General features: G+C 39.3%; 2 protein-coding genes across 5 annotated transcripts; one reads left to right on the forward strand and one right to left on the reverse strand.

Moving 5' to 3' along the window:
* The first annotated feature begins 3,836 nt into the window (after positions 1 to 3,836).
* On the forward strand, positions 3,837 to 13,167 carry LOC108103348 (myogenesis-regulating glycosidase). 3 transcript variants are annotated; one of them, XM_017208787.2, is made up of 6 exons: positions 3,837 to 4,281; positions 7,210 to 7,385; positions 9,886 to 10,054; positions 10,121 to 10,216; positions 10,804 to 12,649; positions 12,714 to 13,167. In XM_017208787.2, the coding sequence occupies exons 1-6, from the start codon at positions 3,901 to 3,903 to the stop codon at positions 12,848 to 12,850; spliced, it is 2,805 nt and encodes a 934-aa protein (XP_017064276.1). In that variant the 5' UTR covers positions 3,837 to 3,900; the 3' UTR covers positions 12,851 to 13,167. The 3 variants fall into 3 exon arrangements, with proteins under 3 accessions (XP_017064276.1, XP_017064277.1, XP_017064278.1); XM_017208788.2 differs by lacking the exon at positions 3,837 to 4,281 and adding an exon at positions 6,382 to 6,870; XM_017208789.2 differs by lacking the exon at positions 3,837 to 4,281 and adding an exon at positions 6,787 to 6,874.
* Positions 13,168 to 13,204: 37 nt separating this feature from the next.
* LOC108103347 (A disintegrin and metalloproteinase with thrombospondin motifs 7) lies at positions 13,205 to 24,921 on the reverse strand. 2 transcript variants are annotated; one of them, XM_017208785.2, is made up of 12 exons: positions 24,387 to 24,921; positions 19,687 to 20,300; positions 17,901 to 18,020; positions 17,297 to 17,841; positions 17,138 to 17,236; positions 16,956 to 17,069; positions 15,119 to 15,265; positions 14,493 to 15,058; positions 14,238 to 14,365; positions 13,798 to 14,172; positions 13,557 to 13,734; positions 13,205 to 13,497 (listed from the first exon to the last, which is right to left on the reverse strand). In XM_017208785.2, the coding sequence occupies exons 2-12, from the start codon at positions 20,176 to 20,178 to the stop codon at positions 13,205 to 13,207; spliced, it is 3,057 nt and encodes a 1,018-aa protein (XP_017064274.1). In that variant the 5' UTR covers positions 20,179 to 20,300; positions 24,387 to 24,921. The 2 variants fall into 2 exon arrangements, with proteins under 2 accessions (XP_017064274.1, XP_017064275.1); XM_017208786.2 differs by lacking the exons at positions 13,205 to 13,497; positions 13,557 to 13,734 and having other exon boundaries at positions 14,003 to 14,168.
* Positions 24,922 to 26,024: the final 1,103 nt, after the last annotated feature.

Here is a 26,024-nt window from a genome sequence, read left to right on the forward strand (position 1 = left end):
TTGGCACTGATATATATACATTTATATAGTTTGTACATTGACAAGCAATTGCAATTGCCTTGGCTCTCGTTGCTCCAATTTGGGATGCAGTTGGGATGGGATGGCCTGGTCCAAAGGCTGGATGGAGTTGGAAAATGTTAACAGCAGCAACAAAAATGTTTCAAATGTTTTCGGCACTAAGCACATAGAGCAAACACACAGGCACCAATTTAGATCAAGCAGAACCGACGATTCTCATTATACAATATATATATAAATACATATATAACAGAAAACTCACAGACATGCATACATTATAAAGAAACATAAAAGGAATATATAGAAGAGTATTTTTAAGCAAACCTCAGCGTAATATTTAATTTATACGTTTCCAAATACCCTTTGTTCCGTTTTTGTTTTGTATATTTTGCTCATAGGAAAGCAGTGGCTAAAAGGAAATCTATAAAGAGTAAATTGTAAAAAGTCAATTTTAATTATACACAAATATACATCATATATATATATATACATATATACATACAAATGTTTAGCAAACAAATCAACAAACATTGATCATTTATTTATTTGTATGTACGTAGGAAGGCCTAGAACGAACTCAACCGAAATCAGAAATTAGAAATCAGAGAGATCAGAGCAAAACGCAAATGAGAAAAGCGGGTTGGAAACAAGCAAATGCAAAACCAAACAATATAAATTTAACAGAAAAACCGAAAAAAAAAAAGCGATAAAATGTTGAAAATATTGTACTCATTCGAAAAACTTTCTATAGAAATTGTTAGTTAAATTTAAGGTAACGTTAATAGTTATTGAACAAATGCGAAAACGAGACTCAAAACTCAACTAAAAACTCAAAACCGAACTCAAAAAATTTAACCTAGACAGAGACGGCAGGCGGCGGGCAAAAGAAAAAGAAAGAGATTCAGAGAGAGAGAGAGAGAGAGAGAGAGAGACGGAACACACAAATAGTTAAATTTGTGGGGGAAACCCCAGGCTTTCTTCTTCTTTTACGTCGGAAAAAAAACCCACAAGAAATCACATAGAATAAAAAACCAAAACAATTTCACACGATTTAAGCCAGAAGATATAAATTATATACACCCACGCATACATATATATAGAATGGCATATATAATAGGCATACATTTATCAACGATGCAAGTGACGTCTGCTTGTGATATTTACAATTTACACAATTATTATGATTAATTTTATATTATTATTTAACTGATTCCATATCCTTTTCGTATCGATATCTCTATCTATATCTGTATCGGATTTGTTAATATCTCAATGTATGTGTAGTCCACGTAATGTATTTATTATGTTTAGTTATATATAGTCTACTACAACAATAATGTGAATTTAAAATTATGTTTATTATTCCTCACTTATTCTTTTTTTTTTTTGTCTCTTTTTGGCCATTTACATTTAGCAATCGCTTAATTTAGATTTGTGTGTATTCCATATAATAATTAATAATACTATACAACTAACTCGGCCGTGTCGTTATTTATTTGATTATTGTTTATTGCGTCTCGTAACTGTTGAGCAATGCAAAAACAAAGGTGTCTGGCGTCTCGGGGACCGCTACAGAGCTAGAAGCAACATATATCGAATAAAATATATACGCTAACAAAAAAAAAAGATACATTCCTTAACAAAAAAATACGAAAATAATTATCAATGTTTTCTTACACATTTAATACGACAAAACAAAACTCGGCAAAAAAAAAAAAATAAGCTAAACAAAAAATTTAAAAAATAAAAGCGTATAAGAACTGGAAAATTCATCAAACGTTTAAGTGTACAATTAAACTAAATGAACAAATTTAACAAATTTATTGAGAAAAAAAAAACAAATAATAAAAACAATTGCATTTTTCCCCTTTTCAAAATTACTAAAAGAATATCTTCTGCGACTTCGCTACTTCAGCTTGAAATTATGTATGGATTTTTGGGAGGTGTTTTTAAATATTTTTTTTTTGTTAAATTTCTAGTTTAAAGTTTTTATATACTGATATATATATTTCTTACAGAAAATCTTACAAAATAGATAAAACCACTTATGAAGTCATCAAAAATCCATGGCTGAGGCTTGATTATTAGCTTATTGAAAATATTTGCACATTTTTTGAGAGCTGACCAACTTTTGTAGTGACTTTGAAGCGCGAGTTGCATTTCAATTATTTGCCTACGATCTGGGTTTATTAATTCTGATATCGGGCATTAAGTCGAGGCGTTAAGGCGTTTACTATTCGCAATTCAAGTTGGTTTTTCGCAATACTTTTTTCAGTTTGCAGTTGGTGAAGTGTTTGCTTATGGCTACAGTGGAAACTCTTGATGAAATAACATTATTTCAATTAGTAAAATATTTTAATTTTATTTTTTTGAATGTGTCTGTTGCATTTCCCCGAGTAGGAACTTATTTTTAATTCCTAGGTCTTATCAGGAGCCGTAAAAGTTAAATGGCTATGACGGTTTGTTTCACTAAATCGGTTTATTGCTGCCTCGAATATGTCATTCTGTCTGATTGCCATATCACACTTTGGCTTGGGTACAGTCAAAACTGGCTAAGGCGGTAATGGCCTAGGTTATATTGTTTTACGGTTGTTCTTTGAATGTTATATTAATAAATAATAGGAAAATATTAATCAAATTTGTTTATATAATAATTTATTATTAATTCCCGGAAGCACTTCTTTTCTTTTTCTAGACAGTCCAGTGCCTCTGTTGATTTCCCCCCTTTTTCCTGTTGCTGTTGGATCATAAATATAGCTCAATCGTCAAATATTTGCCCACTTCGACAGAATTTATGAGTGTAATTTGTTAAACAATATTGCGAATTAGTTGTACCATTCCGGACCGGTGAGATTATTATTCCGAGCAGGGGATATTTATGGAAAGGCTAGAACGGGGGACGGATGAGTGGATGTGGGTGGTTGGGTTGGTTTTGTTTACCTTATCAGGTAACACATGTAATTATTAAAAAAAAAAAAAAAATACTCGCTCGCTGTTCGATTGATTTGATCAGATCGGCAGACGAACGAGTTTTAGCTCTTGACTTTGTCAGTTGATTAATTTTTGTGTTTGATTTTTTCTTTTCGTGTACGCCCATTGCTGAAACAAGGTCGAGAATTCTACGGCAAGAGAGCTGGAGCTTGGAGATTACACCTAATTAGCTAGGCAAACAAATGCGATCAACGAAATGGACTTATGGCTAAATAAGTGAATTTAATTAACTGAATCAATAAGAAAACAGTCGCAGAGTTCAAACAGCGGCAACAGGAAGATTTTCGAAAGCAGAAAAGGGTGCTTCACGAGGGGGAAATCAAGGGGCGGATCAGCTATATCTGCGTAACCAGTGCACGGCGATTAAACAAATATATACACTGGAGAAAATCTTAGTTGAGATCGAAGAACTTATGAATTTTTTAAGGAGATTACAGATATTCATTTTTATGTTTTGAAAGTTTAAACGAAACGAACGAAGTTTCACGAACTCTTAAGAAGGGTTTCCCTAATATAATTTAGGCTTATCTAACAGCTAACTTTGGGTCAAAGATTAATTTTTCTAGATCTAATATATGTTTAGTTTTACCTGCTTAATTTGCACAAATAAATCCATTAAAATGGAATAGATTATTCTAAGTATAGTAGTATTTTGGTCGGTGTGCGATTATCGCTGACCGATGATAAGCGCTGATTAAAGGCAAACAGCGATGGCAATCGAATCCGTCCGCTCACTTCCCGGCTCCCTCTCTCCCGCTCCATCGCTCCTCTCATTCGCTCCGCTGCCAATTTTTCGATTCCGGTTGGCGCTCAACTCAACCCTTTTCATTCGCTAGTGGAACGCGATCGCGTTTGGAACGCAGCCGCTGTAATTAAGTAGCGGCAGGAGAAATGGCGCACTCCTCAGAATCGGGAGCCGCGCAAGCGCTCAATGGCCAGCATCCGGAATTGGCCTACGCGGACGAGGACACCGATGAAGATGAGCGGGATGAGCTGTTGGATAAGCCAGAGCAGCGACAGCTTATGAGAGCCATGTCCAGGAAGCAATCTCTCAGCGAGCGACGAAATGTGGAGCTGCCACTTTTAAAGGTGATTGATGAAAAGGAACCAGAGGTGGTGGCCACCAACTCGGCTACGCCCTCGCCAGAGGCCTTTGCACCGGGACTGAGGCGAAATTCGATTTCTATGCCGTCTGGCATAAATGCTTTGGATCTGGAGGCACTGCGTCTGCGACACCAGATGCAGCCACAGGATGCTCTGCACGAGGAAATTGTGAGTAATAGAAATTTATTTTGTATTTTCCAATTTTTTGCTAACTTTTAAGTAAGGCATATTTTTAAGAACTGTAAGTGAAGGGTATTTACCAAACGAGATAACCAACTTGCTTGGCATTTTTGTTTATGTTTTTTTGTTAAATATATAATTGCAGCAAACCAGTTAAGCAGTTAAGCCCCATTCGTAATTAAAATACAATGCGTAATTAAGCGAGGCGTCATCATCTCTAGTCTGGTTTCTCGCTCTCGGCAATTCTCCCTGATTTACAGAAAGTTCCCCAAAATATTATATCCAAACGTTAATTGAGTCTTAATTATATGAAATTGACAAACAATCCACATGTGACAAAAGCCTCGAAATCCAGTTAATAGTCACATGATGGTCTTAAGGTACAAATAGTCACCATTATTTTAGCACATTAGTTATATAATAGATCTGTTACTTAAAAAGTACAATAACCTCATTTATATATTAGGATTTCATCAATGACTATTGTTGTCAACCAAAAATTCTTCTTAAAGTGACCATTTCAAATTGTAATATATCAAATTAAATATCTATTAATATATGCCTATTGCTCTATATAAAAATTCATAGCTTCCGAAATCAGCATAAACATTTATGCTAACGAGATATTATCATCTGAAACAATTTAATTTTGTAAAAATATAAAACGAGTTTAAAGTTAAAACTTGTTTGTTGATCTACAAATCCATATGCTCGTAGATATTTTTTTGAATTTAGAGAATTCCTATTAATTCCTAATTTTTTCTCACAAATATTTACATTATGCCGATCCCATCCATCTAGAATATCCAATTGGACTTAGTAGTGCAACCAAAGCTTTTTCCGTGGGAGATTATGTCTATTATTTTCGATGAGTTAACACTCAAACTCATTACCGATGTTAGAAAGAAGTGATGTATGACTTGCGCTAATTATAGAGCTGCAAATAAGCCGTCGGGCGGGTGGTGGGGCGTGGCCAGGCCAATGTGTCGTATGTGTGATGTACCTAAGCAATCAAGTGTCACACAAAACTTAAATCACACATACGCAGTGTTGTCTTAGCCGTTGATGCCTGAAAGTATGCAATGGTTTTGGTTAATTTTGTTTAAAGAAAGGAAACTTTCTGCTTTTCAAACAAAGAAACAATAAATTGAATAAACAAATATTAAAAGGGAGAAAATAAATGTCACACCACGCAGACTAAATTAGCGAGTGGTTCTGTATTTATTTTCATAATAATGGTAAAACTACGAAAATTCACGAAAAAATATTTTTTGCTATTTCTTAACCATAACTTTGTCAAAACAAGATCTACAGCTGAAAGAACGACTGTTTTGTGCAGCTAACGATCGAAACTAACTTCTCTTATCATTTTTTTGATGATTTTAAAAAAATAATTTGTTGGCCAATTTTTTCATTTTTTGTAAGGAGTAACATTGTCAAAGTTTGTGAAAAATGGTCCAAATTTTACATTTTGAACTTTGAATGCAGATTTACTAAGAATTAAAAAACAAGCTCAACGAGGTATTGCATTCGGTTTTTGGACAATTATTGGCTTGGTTATGAGACAAATACATATTCCTTCTATCAAAAAATCAAGTATACGACTAAGGAAAAAAACTCTTTTTTTTATCGAAAAATCAAGTATACGACTAATAACAAAAAATCTGTTTTCTTTTATCGAAAAATCAAGTATACGACTAATGACAAAAAATTTGTTTGTTTAGCCCTATTTTTTTTCAAGCACTTTGTAAAACTGTGGCCGCTTAACCAACATAAAAGTGAGTTCACAGCTCTGTGTTTATCTATATTTACGGCTAGTTATCACGATTAAAGACTAAATCAAGCTAAAAAGCAAAAGCCGTACGTACTAGTTAGTACATAACCGATCAAAGTGGCCACAATTAATTTACGACTACCGGGTAATTCTATCAAAATCAAATTCCCACTCACTTCGCCTGGCTGTTTTGAGTTGAGTCAACTTGGTTGTGATTATTCTGAGTGTGGGTGTGAATATTCCCACTCGTCGCCTCACTGTGACTGCTCTGCTAGCGTTGGCAGAGACAGAGGCAGTGGCAGAGGCAGCGAGAGCGGAGCGATTAAAACGCATAAATTGAGGCTTCAAAAACAATATTCAGGCAATAGCCATCTAGCAATTATCAACGGTTAACAGTACGATCGCAGCATTGGCAGCGTTCGGATCGGTGCCCTATATATTATTTTTAAATTATTTTGAATTAATATTGGCTAGATCTTAAATCTAAATAAATTAAATGCCAAGTTAACAAGCTAATAATAATAATAATAGGTTACGGATTAGTGATCTGGGTCACAAAAATAAATCAAATGCATAACCTAGAATAATATTTAATTCTATAGTTTTGTTATAAAAAAAAATATTTAAAGTGAAAAATCAATAACTGCAATAAATATAGAAAATTGAAAAAAAAAACAAAAAATATGAGCTCACCCAACAGTCGCTTCATCCTGTCCAGTGTTCCCAATGAGGATCAGCCGCCCGATACGGATATAGACACCGATACAATACTCGATATCGGTGGGGAGTTTAATAAGGATAAGGCAGGTACTAAGTGTTGCTTGTAGGCTATAAAGCTTTTACATTTGCTTGATATTATTTTCACCTGTGTTTTGCGGTTAGATCGACGAGGCTTTCTGCGGTAACGCCTTTGTGCTAATTGCACTCACCTTGCTCAAGTGTAGGCAGGTGCCAAAAAGCCGAGCACCCGAGCACCCCAACCAGAACCGATCCAGTATACCCCCAATATATTATACCCCTCCAAAATCCCACACTTCCACTTACAATTGTTTACTGTTGACATTATCTTTAGTGTAACAAAAAACGGGGGAAAAAAAAACTGTCTATTGGCTATATAAATTCCTGATTTTTTTTTCGTATAGATAGTCGACGATGCGACCTCCAGCCTGGGCACTCTCGGCACACCGAGCACGCCGGGTATCACGGCGCCAACGACATCGGCGAATATGCCGGATAAGGCCATCAATTTCGCCAACGCCAGCAGCGCCAATGATGACAGCGATGACGAGTTCGGGAACGCTAAGAGGCCAGTTCACCGGTGAGTACTTTATTGGGATACTGGGTAGTGAATATATATCCTTTTTGCTATAAAATTAAAAATGTATTAAATACTTTACTTATTCTTTGGTTTTTAAGTTTTTTGCTTCACTTATAAAAATGTTACTTAAGTAACACTTATTAATAGCAAAACAAAATCTAAATGAATTCCTTAATTGATATAGCAAATGACTAAAAAAAAATGTTTATGGCAAACAATGCATACTCGACATGATAATGCTGATTAGCTTAAATGGCCGCTCTTTAGATCCTCTAAGATTAAAGACCACCGACAGGATACCTTCGTTCCTCGCTAGTTTCCATCCAGAATCCAGTATCTTAACCCACGCTGTCATTGGGCATATTTGCTATTTGATTCATCGGGCAATTAGATTAATTAATTGAAAGTCGCTGCCTTTTGTCTCCGAACGACAGTAATTCAATTGTGGCGTCGACTGCGAATGGAACGTGCCTTTCCCAACATTCTCCCTCCCCCCTATATAAACGCCCGACTTCCAACGCCCCATTCCAAGTATCGGTTACAGTTACTGCCCACTTCCATGCTAATTCAATTGTGATTTTCATTCGATTTTTCCCCGCCTCAGCTATGGAGCTGTGAATTCCAATGATTGCTATGGAAACGGAAAAGTGCTGACCAAATAACAGTTATTTATAGAGTGTTAGATATGGGGTATAGTGATAATTGTTTAATATCTATTATTATATTAAGCAAAAACGTTGGCAATGTTTGAAGAAATACCCTGTTAGCATGTTAGACAACATATTTGTATAAATTTTATACTATTTTTCAAATGCAATTCAATGCTTAAAAGCATCATGTTTTTTTTATTGATATGAAAATGCCCATTGAAACGCCGATTTTTTAGTCTTATAAATGCATTTAATACTACATTAATTATCCGGTTTCATAGCAATTTAAAGCAGTTGAAAGCAGCTTACTTGAATTGTTTTATTTTATATACTTTTGACAAGGGTTCTCTTATCAGTAATTGCAGTGTAAGTTTTCAAGTGATTCATAATTAACACACTAACTAATAGCATCATAGAAATATATATATGTAATGCATTTTTTCAATACAAAAAACATTTTAAATGATAGAAAAAATGTTTAAATTTAAAGCAATGCCAGAACCAAGCATTATCTGTTTTTGAAACAGAAAATGATCTATCCTTCTACTTACTTAACTCAAAGAGTCAGATAGATTTCGAAGGTTAATACTTACTTATTGATGCTATTATATTAATATCTATACGTACATATCAAACACTCCGTGAGCTCTTAAAAATAAATTCTTATTTATATTGAAAAACTCACCTGAGTTTTTTCCATATTCAAATCACAACGATATTATTCCCATAAAAGCCAGTACCCGAAAATATATCCACAGCTCAATGGAATGTCTCCAAAGTCCAGTGTCATAAGCCCTCTGCTGCTGGCATACACACGCGATGGGGCAATTTAAGTGCTTAAGCACATTACAGGCGGAGACAGCGTCGAGTCTCCAATCTGTGCGCGGATGATAAGTTAATTTGGAGGAGGCTCCAGAGTAAAAGTAAGCGACCTACAGATCTCTACAAATCTGGAGCTGAATACAGACAGCCACTGGGCAATGGCGACATAAGCGGATTTTGGATCAGTTGATGATCGTGATTGGGCGTGATAACATCCGCATATCTCTATTTTAAACAGCACTCGCGTTATTTATACATTTATTCCATATATATATATATATATATATATATATATTGGGGAGTGTTTACGACTTTGAAAGCCTACAAGTCGCTTATCAACTGTAAATAAATCAGGCCAAGCAAGTACATATATACATATATAGCTATAATTGTAGAGCAAAATACGAGTATCAGCTGCTAAGATTTTTGTGCTTCATTATGCCATGTTTTTTGGGATCTGCGATTTGTTTACCGGAGATTTGCATACCGACAACTAGTGTAAAGTGTGTGTGTTATGTAAACAAAAATTAATCTGTTTCCAAGAAACTTAATAACTGTCTTCCGTTCCCGATAAGGGTGATAAGATGACCCCGATCGCGTTGCAAGTTCAGGGTCCATGCCATACGGTTGCATCTTCTCCGTTTTGTATTTATTTTTTTACTCGCGTTATCTAATTGGGTTGCTATATACGTAAATATATTGCAATCTTTGCACTGAAGAAAATTTCTCGCCTGGAAAGTTACAGAAAGAAGTGTTTCCTGAGGATATACGAAAAATATCAAAAATTTTACATTTTTAACTTTGAATGCAATTTTACTAAAAATTAGCAGACAAGCTTAGCGAGTTCCATTTTTTGACAACTTTTTGAGCTGCTATAAACAAAATACTGAATTTTTTATACTCAAATAACAAAACTTATCGTACTCATAAATTAATTTAAGTGCTATCTCTACACTTTATGAACACATAAGTACAGCAAAAAGACAACAACCTTGGTAATATTCTTATAATATATATGATTTTTTCAGAGATCGTTTTCGAAGTCGAAGACGTGCATCCATAGCCCCTTTGCCCGCTTTGCGATTGAACAGCAAGGAGATGTTGGCCAGTGACTTCGATAGCCACAGTGTGGCCTCCAATCAGGCCTCCATCACCAGCGTGAATTCTTTGGCAAGTTTACTTCGTGAGAAGATGCAGGTAAGTGCTCTATATCAATCAAGAGGTCAAAGTTCAATGAATAATATTAATAAAATCAACACTTAGGCCTTCCCCCAGTTGATAAGAAAGAAGAAGCGCGAGACTAAGGACTATAAAATCAAGATATTCGTCATCATCATGTTTTTCATCATCATATCTCTGGTAAGCAAATAAATTATACTCCCGCAATCTGTTCACTCAATCATTGTTCAGCCTATGAATCAAATCACTAGCATAATGAGTGATCATAAACATTGGGAGAAGCTTTTGATAGAATTTTTCTATAATAAATGTTAGATTATTTGAAACAGAGCAGTTTTTGATATCAATTAGATGATGACTTTGTATTTTCACTTTATGTTTTAGCTGGTGACTTAAACTTGTCGAAAAAAGTTGAAGGCATTGAACTAGCTTCGCGAGATAAAAGTATTTTATTAATTTAGATAAAGGCTGCTCTAATATTTTCCTCTATATGTCAAATGGATTTTATGGACTCTCGAAAGCAAAGACTTAAGCCCTCATTTGAAACGTTTATCATATTGATTTTTATGTTAAAAGAGCTTTGGAGTGTCAGAGCTTAAATACGGCATTAAAATACGTTACAAGCCGAGAGTTTAGTAGTATTTATTAGGAATTATCATCTTATACCTTGATAACACTTACCATAATCCTGAGTAGATCTCTTAGTCTACTCGTAAATGATACCATTACCCTCTTTCTAATATATGTATAAAACCCTCTTCTTCTAGATCGGCTATGCATATGTGGCCTACCATCAGCAGGTGCTCACCAAGAGTTACTTCCAGAAGATCAAATTCAACTCTCACGATCGCATCTTCCGGATACTGAGCCATGAAGACAAAGAGGTGATATCTGGTCAGTTGGGTGTTACCTTGGGATTCGATACGGCTCCGTTTCACTGTCTCGAGGATCAACGGCGAAATGATGGTAGCGTTTGCATCGAGTGGAACGGAATTGCCCGACTGCATTTGAACTTTGAGGACAAGGGAGTCTTTCGATGCTATACTTTGCAGTGGCAGTCGTTGACTCCAGGTCTTCTGCCCACCGACTGCTATGAACTGAAGCGGGACAATGGGCTGTGGTTCGGTGGCGGGGTCACAAAGGGTCAAGAGTGGTCACTGAGCTATGCCAACTTTGACTTTGCTCCCTATGCCTCCGGTGACAGTAAGATTCATCAGTTTGGCAATGGCGTGAAGAGGTACTTCATCAACTCTATTGGAGTGGCCATGCAGGTGAGCGAGAAGACACCCCTGCAGCTAGGTGCCAACCGGACGGAGAATCGCTTTTGCCTGCGGGCAGCCAACGATGAGTTCACCTTTGTGAACCACTTGACCCCGCTGCCGCAGTTGGATTACCGCATTTGCACCACGGAGGATATGAGAAGTCTCCATATGCTAATGACCCAACAGAGCCTGTGGGATGGCCTTAAGGAGCAAGAGTTCAACGTACTGCACTCTCTGTTGGAGGAGCCCGTTTGGCGGATACCACACGCAGAAACTCCCGAATCCCTCAACGAATCCATAATTTGTGATTATTCAGAAAGTGCCATTGCCATGGGTCTGGGTCACATATTGATTAACGAGTTTTGGCAGGAGAACATTGGAGACTTTACGGTGGACAAAGCCAGGTTTCCCACTCTAAAGGATACCATAGATGTGTTACACAGAAGGGGCTTCAAGGTGGTCCTAACTATTCAACCATTCATCAGCACGGATAGTGACAATTTCAAGGATGCAGTGAAACAAAAGCTTTTGATCTACGAACGACATTCGGAGAGAAGTATTCCGGCATTGACCAGGTACAAAAGTAGTTCTAGTGCAGGAGTATTGGATATAACCAATAATGCCTCGGTTCCCTGGCTGCTGGAGAAGTTGCAGCGCCTGAGGGAGGAATACGGAGTGCAGAGTTTCTACTTGGATCTGGGAACTGGCTATAATCTTCCGCACTATTATCAATGTCGCCAAACTCTGGATAATCCTGATACATATGCTAGATTGTTTACAGCCAGTTTAGAAGGTGCTGGCTTGATGGCCGTTTCAACGGCCAGTGTAGTACCCAAGCCACCTACTTTCCTAAGTACACCACCGGCGAATGCCACCTGGGAGGGTTTGCGAGAGACTTTGGGAGCTGTGCTTAATTACGGTGTAATTGGTTATCCCTTCGTCCTGCCAGGAGTGATTGGTGGTGACTATCTGCTGCAGCGACCGCTCTCCAAGATGGTCTCCTTTTATTCGATGGCCCAGCCACCTCTACCAGATCCGGAACTCTTCATTCGTTGGCTCCAATTGGCCACCTTTATGCCAGCCATGCAGTTCAGTCATCTGCCCTCGGAATATCGAAGTGATTTGGTCACCCGTGTGGCCCAGGAACTGAAGGAGGTGCGCCAGTCCATAGTGATCCCATTGCTTAAGAAGTATCTGAATCCATCGATGAACGAGGGATTGCCCTTGGTTAGACCGCTTTGGATGATGGACCCCCATGATCCCGCCTGCCTCATTGTCAGCGATGAGTTCTCCGTGGGTGAGGAGCTGATTGTGGCACCCATTCTGCATGCCAAACGTGAGAAGCGAGAGGGTGAGTTCAAGATTTCTTTTCCAACTTGGTAGCTTGGTTATTAAATTGGTCACCTTTCCTTCAGTTTACCTGCCGCAGGGCGTATGGAAGGACGGCATCGATGGATCGCTGAGGAAGGGCAGTAGATGGATGCATGGCTATCGGGTGCCTAAAGACAAGATCGCCTACTTCCGCAAGATGCCGGATAACACACGATTCTAGATTCTAGACTTTAATCCTAATTCCACTCATCCATTCCAATTCAGCTGCCCCGCGACCACAACCCATGTGATATGAAATGATACATAGAAAGCCGGAAATTCCGCATACATCTATATCTTGATTAATTAACCTAAATACTATATATATATTTATATATATATCGATATGCCCGCGATCGTAATACATAAGATGTCTTATCGCTAGTGCTTAAGCATTATCCTTAGCCTATGTAATTTCCACTTTTTTTTTTGTTAGTTAGTTAAGTACATCTGGGATGATCGCTTACACGCTGAATAAATATGTTCCATTACAAAGTACTGTTCCTGTACTGTCAAAATAAATAAAGGATTTTTGCTACTTGGTCCGGCAATCGGGCAGCGAGGACTCGCAGGGCTCCATTTCCGGTGGTCTTGGCAGGAGTCCACATTCCGCATCGCCAACCACAACATCATGCTGGTCGAGACAGACAACGGATCTGCGGCGAAGTGGTGGAGCACCGGCACCCAAAGGACGACAGGTTACAGGACAAAATTGCCAAGGACCTGGCCACCAGTGAGCTGGGCACGGCTGTTCACCACATCCTCGAGATTGCCGGGCGGGTCTTTTATTTTTGGCGTGCGTCCAACAGGGCAACGTGTCAGCCAGACCTTTAGATTGAAATTATTGGTTAACTATTGGCATTTCTTTACAGGATTGGTACACTCACCCTTGCCGTTCTCCTGGCATATGGGCTCTCGATGCTGGACCCCACCGCCACAGCTGGCAGAGCACGAGGTCCAGTTGCTAAGGCGCCACAAGAACTGCCTTCCGGCGGTCACATTCAACGCGGGCAGCGTGAATTCGTAGAAAATGCCAACGTTGCTCTCGTTGCCGCGCACAATCGCCTGATAATATATATAGAAAATCAGCGGGTATGTTTATAATATGATATCTGGAGATCTTCTTACATATAGCGATATGGAATGCTGGATGGGCTGAGGTATTGTGATGGTCTCCTGTTCGTCGACGCGATCGTAGAGGCTCTCGGCGCCGGCAATCTCGAATTCGCCAGGCATCGAGATGAGGCTATCACCATTCAGATAGAACCGGTCGCCATTGCCCGTGGCGATGGCAAGGAAGTGCGGCGAGTTGGCCTGTTCCCGTATAAGGATGTTTCTGGCCCGTGCCGGAATGGTTACTATCTCTACATAGGCGCCATCCTTGGCAGCAAAAGGATCCGTGTAGGTATCCCTTACCGGCTGGCACTGATCGCCAGAACCGCCGCAGACACCGCAGCGATCGTCCTGCACCTCCGAGTCGACGATCCAATCGCAACCAACTTTCTGAACAAAACGGGACTGGGGTTTAGGTCTTAGTTATCAAAATTGAAGGATATGGGATACCCTACCTTGCAGATGCCATCGATGCACATGTTGTTCGTGCCCAGGGTGCAGGGCGTACCGTCCAGGACCGTGGCACCCCAGTTGGCGATTATCGTGTCGTCCACGTCACTGCAGAAAAGCTTGCAGGGATTATCTGTCAGAAATATCACATACATTAATATATATAAAAAGCTAGTTCTTATCCCGAGAAGTTAAACAGATAAATTATACAAAATTTAAACGAATGTCTTAATGAAATTTAACTAGGTAAATTGACTCACTCTTATCGAAGAAGGGCAGCCACTTGTAGGTGGCTCCTTGGTAGCTCACATTGTCGAATCTCGCACACTGCTGTGCCCGGAAGCTGGGCTCCTCAGCCGGACACTGTCGCTTTCGGCATATCTTATAACGTTTCCGTTCGCCAATGCAGAAGACCCCACCATTGGCCGGCACTGGATTGTCGCACTCCCTCTGCTGTGTGGATACCCCGCCGCCGCAGCTTCGCGAACATTCGCTCCACTCACTCCAATCGCCCCAACCCCCATTTACCGCCGTCAGTTCCTCTCGGCGTACGCACTTGCCGTTCTGGCACCACTTGTTCCGCCCACACAGTGTTCCCGGAGCGGTGGGTCGCATGTGTGTTACGCACTCGCCGTTGACCTTGCACCATAGCGTTGAGCAAAATTCCAAGGGGGTAGAGCAGGCACCAACTTCGCTGTCGGTGGTCAAGTTGAACTGCAGCCGGCACTGACCTCTGGCATTGTATCGCATCCCCGGCAGCTCGCCCGTATAGTTATACTCATCAAGCGGTGTCGGCGGATCATCCAGGCACTCGCCCAGTCCTTGGCTAAAATTCAATATATAGAATAAGATTGATATTACTTGCATAGGATATATATAGACTTACTCCAGGAAGTGAGTGATGTACTTGCGGCTGCAGTTCGACCAGCAAACCTGCAGGGTGTCCGCTCCGAATGTAGGCGTCATGATATGTACAATGGGACCCACACGTGGATGGCAGCCAATCTTCGCTGTATCATGGAACATCCCAAAACTATATATCAAAATATTTATTTTATTAGTTCAAATTTAGTTAAAAAGAAAACAGAGAGTAAGAAACCCCCCAACGAGAAGAGAAACAAAGTTGCAATTGTCGGTGAGGAAAAATCTACACACAAACCCCCTACATTACTCAAAAACCTGATTATTTTAATAGAATAATAGCCAATTCGGAGCAAATCGCTTGTAGACAAACAGATATATCCGATTAAAAGCACATAAACGAGTACACAGCGAAATCAAAACAAACCACCTGTTTCTCCCGCCCAGGGAGATTCCGATTCCGGTCGGCTTACACAACCCATCGCCACTATACATCTTGCCCGATCGGACAGATCGGAGGGAATGGACTCAAGGAGGGGGCGCTGAGTCAATCGCGGACTGAGCACGCTAGACTGACTGACGGCCAGTGGGCTACACTTGCCGAATCAAGATCGATTTTCATTCTCAAAAGGTGGATGAATAATATGGAAAAATAATATACTAAAACTTACATAACATTCTGATAGTTTTGCCCATTCATTTAACACTTCACAAGTATTTCCCCTAAAAATAAATCTTTTTCAGAAAATATTAAAAACTAATCTGAATTTTTTTAAAGTGTGCATTGGCACAGAAGGCGGCCCACAGCCAGCCAGTTGGAAACTGGTAAGCTTGGCAACATGGCACGAACATCGAACGATCGACCCAATCCAATCCAATCCCATTCAATTCAATCCGAGATCGGATCCATTCCGATCCAAATTCACAGCTCAGCTCCCCCGATAAGCCAGAAGAGAAAAACCGGACCCGGCTGTCGTGGGGTGTAAGTTGAAATGAGTCGGAGTGTCTGGGTGTGCCGAGCCCATGCTGTGATCACTGTGAATCACACAGACACGGACTGGGACTTAGGTAATTGCCCGGTTAATAGATCATTTGCTTCTTTAAAGTATTGTGTAAGGGTCAAGGGAAATAGCGTAGTAATTAGATGATTAAAGTTAGTTTCCCTAACTTAAAGATCTTGGGTTACATGATAAAGCCTTGAAGTTCTTTTTTTATAATTAGTTTAGAATGATTTTAGTGATTTAAAAGAAAAATCTAATGGTGACTTTGAGATCACAGTGACTTGGTGGACATCACTGGTGTAGTCTTGGTGTCTCCAGCGTTGCGCTCGACTAATTGAGTTTGAATCAAGCAGGAAGCAGGGGCACCGAGAGGTGATCGGTGATCCAATCGCGAATATATGTATCTGAATTTGATCGGAATCTGACTCTGAATCTATGGCAATATGCAACGCAGGCAATCATTGTCAATGAAAAGCACACGCAGGTGTCAAAGCATCCGTCGCGTCCACTTAGCCGCCTCGGTGAATATCAAGTAAATCGTGGTATTGGTTGTATTTCGTATTTCATTCACTAAACGAATTGGGCTGGCCATAAATCTCTGGCCAGGGGCTGGGGATCGGAAATCGGTTTGGATTGTATTGGCTTGGATCGCAGAGCGTGGGGCATGTATGCGTTGGCCAACGTCTGGCGCCGCAGGTGGCAATGCAAATCGCTGCCGGCTACCTGTTTATGTTTTAATTTCATTTCGAGATCCTAACTAGTTAACAAACTTTTTAATGTTTTTTTTTTAAGATACCTAAGATCCCCTTAAAGTACATACACTTTAAATACTATTACTAAATAATAGAACAAGCGACTTACTTGTGGCCCAATTCATGGGTTATAGTGTGGGAGAGCATGATGCCATTGTCCTCGTTGACGCTGCAGGATTGCTTCGGCTTGCACATTCCACCCACATTTGCCAGACCGAGTGTCCTGCGGATTAACAAGATTGCTTAGTTTTAGATATATAGTATACATCATCCTCTATAATAAAGACTCACATGCAATTGTTGGCACAGATGTTCTTGCGCGTGATAAGGATGGCCACGTCATGGTGATGGGGATCTTTCTCGCTGCCCTTGTTTAACTTGTGCTGCCAACTATGAAAAATTAAGTTAAATTAATAATAATTATACATTTCTAAGCTTCAGAATGCATACCTGCAAAACCGATCCAAATTCTTCTGGGCATTCTGGGTAAGATTCAGCTGAAGCTGCGACTCCTCTTCATCCAGCTGGATGATGCGCACTACCACGATCTCTATGGAATTACCAATGCTAGGATCCTTGTACAGAGCAGATACCATATTCATGATCGTCAACAGATAGCCATTGAGATCCTTGTGAAAGGCCGACATGGTAGCATCGGCCACAATCAAGGTCTCCACATGGCGAGGACTACTAATAGATCGCCTCCGTCTGGCAATCTCCAGATGATGATCCTGCCCGCTTTGGAACTGCGTATCGTACTTAAACTTGGTGTGCGACATTCGATGGCTCTTCTGTTGATAATGATACTTGTGCTTGTGGTGGTGCCGTCTAATTTGACGACCTCCCTGGATCTTCACCTTGCCCCTGGATTGCCATTCCAGCCGTGTCTCCATTCGCCGGCGAGGCTCCCGAGTACCACAGTTGCTGACCTCTGCTCCGGATCCTGATCCCGATCCACCGCCGCGTTTGCGCTTGTTCCGCTTCCGGGACGGATGCTAAAACACCAGTGGCTTAAGAACAACTGAAAGCGGTGGATATTAATTGTAAGTCTTACCTTCGGTTTCACAGAAGAGCGCTGGAAGACCACGTGTGGATGGCCATTCACCGGATGCGGCTCATGTTGCTTTGAAGGCTCGATGAAGTACTCATTGCTGGCCGTGCGGATGTGACCCACCTGAGAATATAATGATTAACAAAATAACAGTGCGAATTCAAATTATTTTAGGCATTGTTTGTTCAAAATAAAGACTTTTTTTGAAAAATCAAGTATACGACTTTTTGTAAATTCGTCAAAGCAAGACGTACAGCCAAAAGAACGACTGTTTCGTGCTGCTTACGACCAACACTAACTACCCCTATCTTTCGTTTTTCGATTTTGGGAAAGTCAATTTTGACACAAATTTCGCATTTTTGATAAGGGGTACCATCATCAAAATTTTCAAAAATGGGCCCAAAATGAAGTTTCCCAGATTTGCATGAAAAGCAATTGGGAATCATAGCAATCAAGTTACGAGCCCTACGAGGTATTACATTCTGTATTTGGACCATTTTTGGCTGCGCTATGGACAAAAAACTGATTTTTTGTGCCCAAAATCACGTATACGTCGGTTGACAGCAGATAGCCCGGATTTCTTGCAGTTTCTTAGCTCTAACTTTGACAAAACAAGACGCACGACTGAAACAGTGCCTGATTTATGCAGCTTACTTCCGAAACTTAACAGCCCTATATTTACTTTTTGCGTTATTGTTCTGGTTTGTTGCTGCGAAGGCTGATTTAATAGCCAAAAAAGCAGGAAATTTATTTTTAACAGAAATTTGCAATACTATGTTCGGGTGTTTAGCTCTAGCTCGGTAAAAACAAGACGCACAGCCAAAAGAACGGCCGTTTTGTGCTGCTAACGACCAACACTTACTACCCCTATCTTTCGTTTTTCGATTTTGGGAAAGTCAATTTTGACACAAATTTCGCATTTTTGATAAGGGGTACCATCATCAAAATTTTCAAAAATGGGCCCAAAATGAAGTTTCCCAGATTTGCATGCAAACCAATTGGGAATCATAACAATCAAGTTACGAGTCCTACGAGGTATTACACTCCTCATTTGGACCATTTTTGGCTGCGCTATGGACAAAAAACTGATTTTTTGTGCCCAAAATCACGTATACGTCGGTTGACAGCAGATATCCCGGATTTCTTGCATTTTCTTAGCTCTAACTTTGTCAAAACAAGACGCACGGCTTAAGCAGTGACTGTTTTCTGCAGCTAACAACCAAAACTTTGAACCCCTATACTTGCTTTTATCATTATTGTTTTGATTTATTGCTGCGAGCTCTGTTTTATAAGCTGAAATATCAGGAGACCGATATTTAACAAAAATTCGCAACATTCTTTTCGGTTTTTAGCTCTAGCTCGGTCAAAACAAGTCGCACAGCCAAAGAACGACCGTTTTGTGCTGCTAACGACCAACACTTTCTACCCCTATCACTCGTTTATCGATTTTGGGAAAGTCAATTTTGACCCAAATTTCGCATTTTTGATAAGGGGTACCATCATCAAAATTTTCAAAAATGGGCCAAAATTGAAGTTTCCCAGATTTGAATGGAAATCAATGGGGAATCATATCAATCAAATTACGAGTCCTACGAGGTATTACACTCCTCATTTGGACCATTTTTGGCTGTGCTATGGCTAAAAACTGATTTCTTCGTGCCTAAAATTATGTTACGTCTTTTGGCAGCAGAGAGACTTTTTTAAAACAAGACGCACGGCTTTTGGTTTTGTTTTTTTTATCGAAAAATCAAGACTAACCCTTAATATATATATATACAAATCTACTCACCAACCCAGAGCAAGTGGAAATGGCCACATTGGTGGCCGTATGGCCACGCACCTTTCCATGAAAATGACAGTTGAGGTTCCGCGGTGTCAAAGGTGACCGCGTCCGCAGATCCCGACGGTGCCGCTCCACCACCAAATTCGGTGCCAGGAAGTAGCTGTGCGCCGTAAGCTCCAGATGCAGTGTTTCGTTTTCCAATGGCACCTGAAGATGCAAGTCCGCCGCTGGCAGATCCAGCAAGCTACGCCTCTGGCGATGTCGCCGATGATCCCGATCGTGAGCATAATCTAGTGAATGGGTCATAAATGCCCCATCGGGGTGGACTCGTCGTGGCACGACCAGCTGACCCTCACCAGCCACCAGTTCATCGGAATGGAGACCGTAAAGAGGAAGACTAGTGCGTGTTTCTAGTGCTTCATATGTCTCAAAGACCAGACAAAAGCAGAGCAGCAGTCCTAGCCAACTACTTCTGATCCACATCTTGACGCACTTCATCACCAGATCCTGAGCCCAATACCGATCCTTGTCCACAGCCCTAGCCGTTGTCCAGGCGTTGTCTCAGCAGCATGGCAGCGGTCGCATACTACGGATCTTGGGCTGGTCAAGATCAGCTCTGGCTGAAATAGATTCAGTTACATTAGGAAGTTAATTTAAGAAATCTTATCTATAAAAAGTGGCGATAATCTTTCCAAAAATGTGAAGTATTTATTTTTTTCGTTATCTCCTTGTTCAGTAGGAAATAAGATATTATTTATGATATTAAAGTGCCTCAGTTTTCAAGTGGTAATGAGGCAATCAATCTTTGAAGTACTCTGCTCTGCGGTTTTCACCGATCATTGTGGTGGTTTCGTTATAGACCTGGCGCCATCTCATCCCACAAACTGTTGTTATCCACTCGATCCATAAGCATCCAATCAGACTCAGCCTATTTGGAGTGGGATTAACCTCTGGCTGCGTCTTGCTATTTATGGCATATATAGAGGCCATAAAAAGAAAGAGACCACTTCCAGATATAATAAATAAAAGGTGATTTGCTTTTTTTTTTTTTTGGCTTTTAGCAAACACTTTCGAGATGGAACCGAGACAATGGTTGGGCAAAAATCACAAACAAAAAAAAGACACTGGCCATAAAATTAAGCAAATTTTTTGAATGCGGCGCTTCAAAGACAGCAACAACCATAACGATAATAACAATAACAACACTGGCTGGTCATTATCAAAGCGACACGACAACTTAATTATTCAAAAGATTGACGCAGTCAACGGCGCTCTTATCACGATCACGATTTGTAATTTATGATAAATGTTGGCAATTCCATTAATAAAATTAAACAAAAGCTCATTAGCTTTAAAGCCGATTTGCAGTCGAAGGAAAAGCAAAGATCGGACTCCTTGTCTTTCAGAAAAGCAGCATTCCCCTTAAAAATCACAAATTCTTAATTTTATTTACTGGTTTCCCCTGAAATGACGCAAACTTGGGAAAGACCAGCTTGAAAAAAAAAAAAAAAATAAAGCCAAATTACGGCCATTCGCGTACCATTAAAATTATCACACTTTTTGTTTTGCGTCAATCAAAATTATCAATCAATATTAAGTCTATGGACAATTTTACTTATACAAATGAATAAACTTTTTAAAGTTTTGAACTTTTAAAAATTAGATATAACCCAAAATCTTTTTTAAAAATATTGAAACTATATACTATCAGAATGTCCAATTTACCCCACCGATATCTGTTTAAAGAGCATACATTTATTCGACGCCAATGACCTTGGCGACGATGGCGCCTGAGGCGCAGGTGCCGTTCTTAATTTCGAATTCAATGCGAACTCATCATGGCCATAATGATGGCAATAAAATATGCGCTTAAATATTGGATATACCCGAAATTCCCACTCCCCCCAAACGTTTCACCCGTTCGCCCGCCCATTCCTGTTTCGAAATTTAATTCTACGAATCTAATTCGAGTCGCGGCTAAACTTGAAAGACTTCACAGTTAAATTAGCAAGCGCCACATGATCGTATATTAAAATGTGGCCATTGTCCATCCATCCATCCATTCGTCAGTCCCATTATGCTGCAGTGCCTCCCAGTCCGTCGATTGAATGTTTGAATGGTGGATGCCAGTAGGCGCCACTCTTAATTATCAATCAATCAATCACTGCCGCCCGACGGCTCCCTCTATTAAATGTCAGCCAATTGATTGCAGACTGTCTGCCACTCCTCTCACTTCACCTTCCTCCAGTCCCGATCACAGTATATATCCCATTCCCCTTCCTTGGGCTGTGTTTGTTGCATTCTGATTGGGTGCAGGCTCATGGGAATCAGGACGAACACCAATAACACCAACATTAAAATATTCTAGATGTTTAAGAAAATTGAATGGAAATTAAATTACGAACTTGAGGAGGTATAACTTATTGTATTTGGACAATTTTTAGCAGAGTTGTGGCCAAAAGTCCAAAAATCAAGTATACGACTTTTGACCAAATATCACAATATTTTTTGTGGTTTCCAAGCCCTAACTTTATCAAGACATGTCCTACAGCTTAAATAAATTCGTTCGTAAATTCATTCGTTGACAAGGGTAAGGGGCTTCAAATTGAAATTCTTGGAAGTGTTCGCATGATCTCATAACATTTTGTCTTCTTCATATGGAGAATGGGTTCGTTTTGGGAAATTTCACTTGAATTTAATTTCAATTTCCTTTAGATGATGAACTCAACCCTCCTCCACTAAATCCCCAAAATTCGACATATTTCCTATGTTATTAACACGTTGGCGTGTTATTTAGGCGATTTTCAACATTTATGACATGATTTGTCACCTCTGGTTTTTTGGTAAAGCCAACCATCGATCATCGGCGACGATTATTTATGCTAATGAAAGGCCAAATCAAGATCGGATACACATACTCCTCCTCTTTCCTGGTGGTCACAACCACATTTAAGAAAATCAAAAGAAAAAAAACACATAAGATACCCTCCGGCTGGCGAATTTCCGATTTCACTTTGTGGAGGCCTCCAACCGAGAGGCGAAGCAATTTGTACGCCCACCAGTTGGCCAGATCGGATCCAAGATCCCAGTATTCAGTCCCCCGGTGCACAGCACTCAATACTAAATTCACAATCCCCAGACTTTGGATTCAGACTAGGCCACAGACCGGACCAAAATGGATCGGAGTTGCATGTGGAGTTTTTGGTTAGTGGATTGAAGATGGGAGATCGGGTATAGGGGATCTGGGGATGTGGAGTGGAGTGGAGCAGGCCTCTTTAACTGGAACCTCCATTGATATGTCTTGCCATTCATGCATTGTAGTTTCATTGAGAAACTCATACATACGCATATGGAGCTGGCACACGATTTCAGTTTTTCAATACCCTACAAAAGGCGTGTTATACGTCTCCATATACAATTTTTTAAGACATAGAAAACTATTAAGTAATCAATGGGTTTCATTTCCTAACAGTATATAAACAATAGATTAATTTAGCTATGTACGAATTTTTTGACATTATTTAATTTATATATTAGTGAAATTGAATTAAAAGATATTCTTCAAACATAAGTCATAAGTTTCTTAAGTCAGCGAGGGTATTAACACTTCGTATTGCCAAAAGCATGCTTCCTTTCTCGTTTCTTTTTCATTTATGGCGTTTTTTTTATGAATGAAATGAAGCTTTTCACGTAAAACGACGATTCCATATTGCTCGCTCGGCTACGCTTGGTTTGGTTGGGTTCCCCGTAGCTCCTATCCCCGATCTCTGATCAACGATCACTATTTCCTACCCGCCCTCGCCGGATCGCAAGTTACTCCGATGTTTTCGCTCCTATCTCGGGGCACATTTGAATCTCTATGGCTTCGCTGACTGGCATGTGGGCCGAAAATGTATTTTTATGGCAACGTCGTTCGATTTATTATTTCATTTGTTTTCTGTTTGTGTTATTAGCGAGTGAGTACACACATGTCTGCTGGAAAGAGTCTTAATTTTTTGTTTTTGTTTTAGTTTCTTGTTTTTTTTTTTTTTTGTATTTTTGCACAAGCATTCCTTGGGGATGTTCTTTGTGATTTTATTGACCGTATCGGATGGGCCAACTGGTCTCGGCCAAAAAAAATTTAATAAATATAAAAATACTACAGAGCAAATAATTTTGATTTTGACATTGTTGCCATCTCCTCGCTTATGACTATACGTAATTGGCGTTTTCTTTATTTTGTTTTTTACCGTTTTTGGGAGTCATATTTTTTATTAGACTTCTTATTCTTTTGGCTCTGTGAGATAAAAAGTGTGTATTTTTTGTCGCTATGCTGAGATCACACACAGGAAATTGGCTATCTAGAGAGAGCGAAAAAAGGCAGAGGAAGTGGGAATACGAAAAGCCCTTAAAGACATAGATTGATGGTGTTGATATGATACCAAAATAATGATCATTTAGCCAGTTACTTATTTGACTCACTTATCAATTTGGTTTGAATATTCACATAATTGTTTTAAGCTTCCAATTTTCCAATTTATAAATATTGATATTTAGCCTAAAATGTTTTAGTTATATGGACTTTATTGGTTTCTCTTTTGGGTAAATTTATTTAATAGTTATTTGTTCTATCTTTATAGAATTTAATAGAATTTAAGCAGCATCAAAGTATGTGATAACATCGCAGTATCAAAAATATATCACATTCCTCGGATGCCCCGACTCACCGAATCTGAATTCGAACTGGAATCCAATTCCGAAAGGCGCCGTTGGTGAAGCCCGCAAATATTTTAACCGCAAACAAAAGCAAAAGCCCGACGGCAGCAGTTTAGCTTTATTTTTTGTATTTTATTTTTAGGGGCGGCGATTATAACGCCAGGTAGGAGAACTCAAGACCAGACAACCGCTCTTTCACAACAATGGCCGAAGATTTCACAAGTCGCGAACTTCGGTTCACAGGCACAGGTAAAAAAAAAATGAAATACCCAAAAAAAAAAAAACGGGACACAAAAGCGCGTTTCCGAAATTACGATTCGAATCAATCACACTTACACACACGCAGTCTTTTAATATATATATATATATGTATGTATGTATGTCTTTATATAAGTATTGAAGACAACGCTGCGCACACTCTCTTTAAAATATCCATTTCTTCTCATCCGTTTTTTTTCCCGGCGTTGTATCGGTTATATCGATGTTTTTCAATGATATTTCCTAATGGTTCTTTATAAGCAGCGAAGCACTAGCAGCGCGGGTGAAAAGATATCGTGCGAATACAAAGTGTCGAGAGTTGTGTGTTACTTAAATAGATTTTCCTCTCGATCTGTTCGAACCGCCTGGCTCGACATCGAACCTAGTCCAGTGCAGCCGGTTTAGCAGATTTATCAGATTTTTTCCATTTAGTCAATTGTATTGCCTTTAACTTTTTGAAAACTGTAAAATATTTTAAAGAAATTTAATTAGAAAAGTAATGTTTTTTTTAATTATTAGTTACAGCCAAATTTAATAAACTTTAATTTGTATATTTAATGAGAATCCTCTGTTTTTATTTTTTGTTGTCTAATTGGACAGCACTGGCTTGATCTCTCGCAACCGGTTCGAGCCCGGTTCGATGCCAAACATGGCTTGGGCAATAGAGAGTGCTCTTCGTGTTAACAGTGAAAATTATTCGCATGTGTCCTTGGCTCAACAGCTGGGCGAAAATTGGGAGAAAATCTTAACATATTTATTTTTATTGAATTTTTGAAGGGATACTTTCTTTTCGCTTTCTTAGCTATACAAGATCATCGGTTAAAAACTAAGTTCATTCAAGTTAAAGTTTGGAAACCAGAATTCTAAAAACCATAATTTCCGCTTCAATTTTTAAAAATTAACATTGTAAAGCTGTTTGTACAGTGAAGACATCCTCTAATTTATTCGATTATTCCATGTTTTTTCCCAATCTGATTTCGGAATATAAATTGAACATAAATAGTGGACCAATTAGATTCCTATTAAATCTATTTGATAATAATTAATTTAGAAATTTTACTTTATAATCTCTATCGTAAAGTGCTATTTTCCCCTTTATATGCATTCATATTTAGACAATGAATGGTTTTCTATTCCAATTTTCATCTGTGCATATGTTATAATTGAAAACACCTAAATTTGTATGGTTTTTTAAAGCCCCCAAAAGTAGGCAAATAATTTTGCTTCAGGGCAAACATTATCCTAGGAAATAGAATATCCAAATACTAAACTAGAGGAGTTACAAAAGATAGCTCCTCCATTTATCAAGGAGTCATGCTACGTTTCTTGTAGTCAGTTATTACTGTGGCATCGCAGACTGTTGCCATGCGTGTTTGCCGTATAATTATAAT

This window comes from Drosophila eugracilis, unplaced genomic scaffold, assembly GCF_018153835.1.
Source record: "Drosophila eugracilis isolate 14026-0451.02 unplaced genomic scaffold, ASM1815383v1 contig_2161, whole genome shotgun sequence".
Taxonomy (NCBI): Eukaryota; Metazoa; Arthropoda; class Insecta; order Diptera; family Drosophilidae; genus Drosophila; species Drosophila eugracilis.

What these genes read in the sequence shown, in the direction of transcription:
- LOC108103348 (XM_017208787.2), top strand. Translation starts at nt 3,901, where the DNA reads ATGGCGCACTCCTCAGAATCGGGAGCCGCGCAAGCGCTCAATGGCCAG. An exon ending in ATGCTCTGCACGAGGAAATT is followed by an intron (nt 4,282 to 7,209) that starts GTGAGTAATAGA and finishes TTTTTCGTATAG; the next exon opens with ATAGTCGACGATGCGACCTC. An exon ending in TTTTCATCATCATATCTCTG is followed by an intron (nt 10,217 to 10,803) that starts GTAAGCAAATAA and finishes CTCTTCTTCTAG; the next exon opens with ATCGGCTATGCATATGTGGC.
- LOC108103347 (XM_017208785.2), bottom strand. Translation starts at nt 20,178, where the DNA reads ATGAAGTGCGTCAAGATGTGGATCAGAAGTAGTTGGCTAGGACTGCTG. An exon ending in ATCTGTGCCAACAATTGCAT is followed by an intron (nt 17,070 to 17,137) that starts GTGAGTCTTTAT and finishes GTTAATCCGCAG; the next exon opens with GACACTCGGTCTGGCAAATG. An exon ending in ATGCCAGGAGAACGGCAAGG is followed by an intron (nt 13,498 to 13,556) that starts GTGAGTGTACCA and finishes TTCAATCTAAAG; the next exon opens with GTCTGGCTGACACGTTGCCC.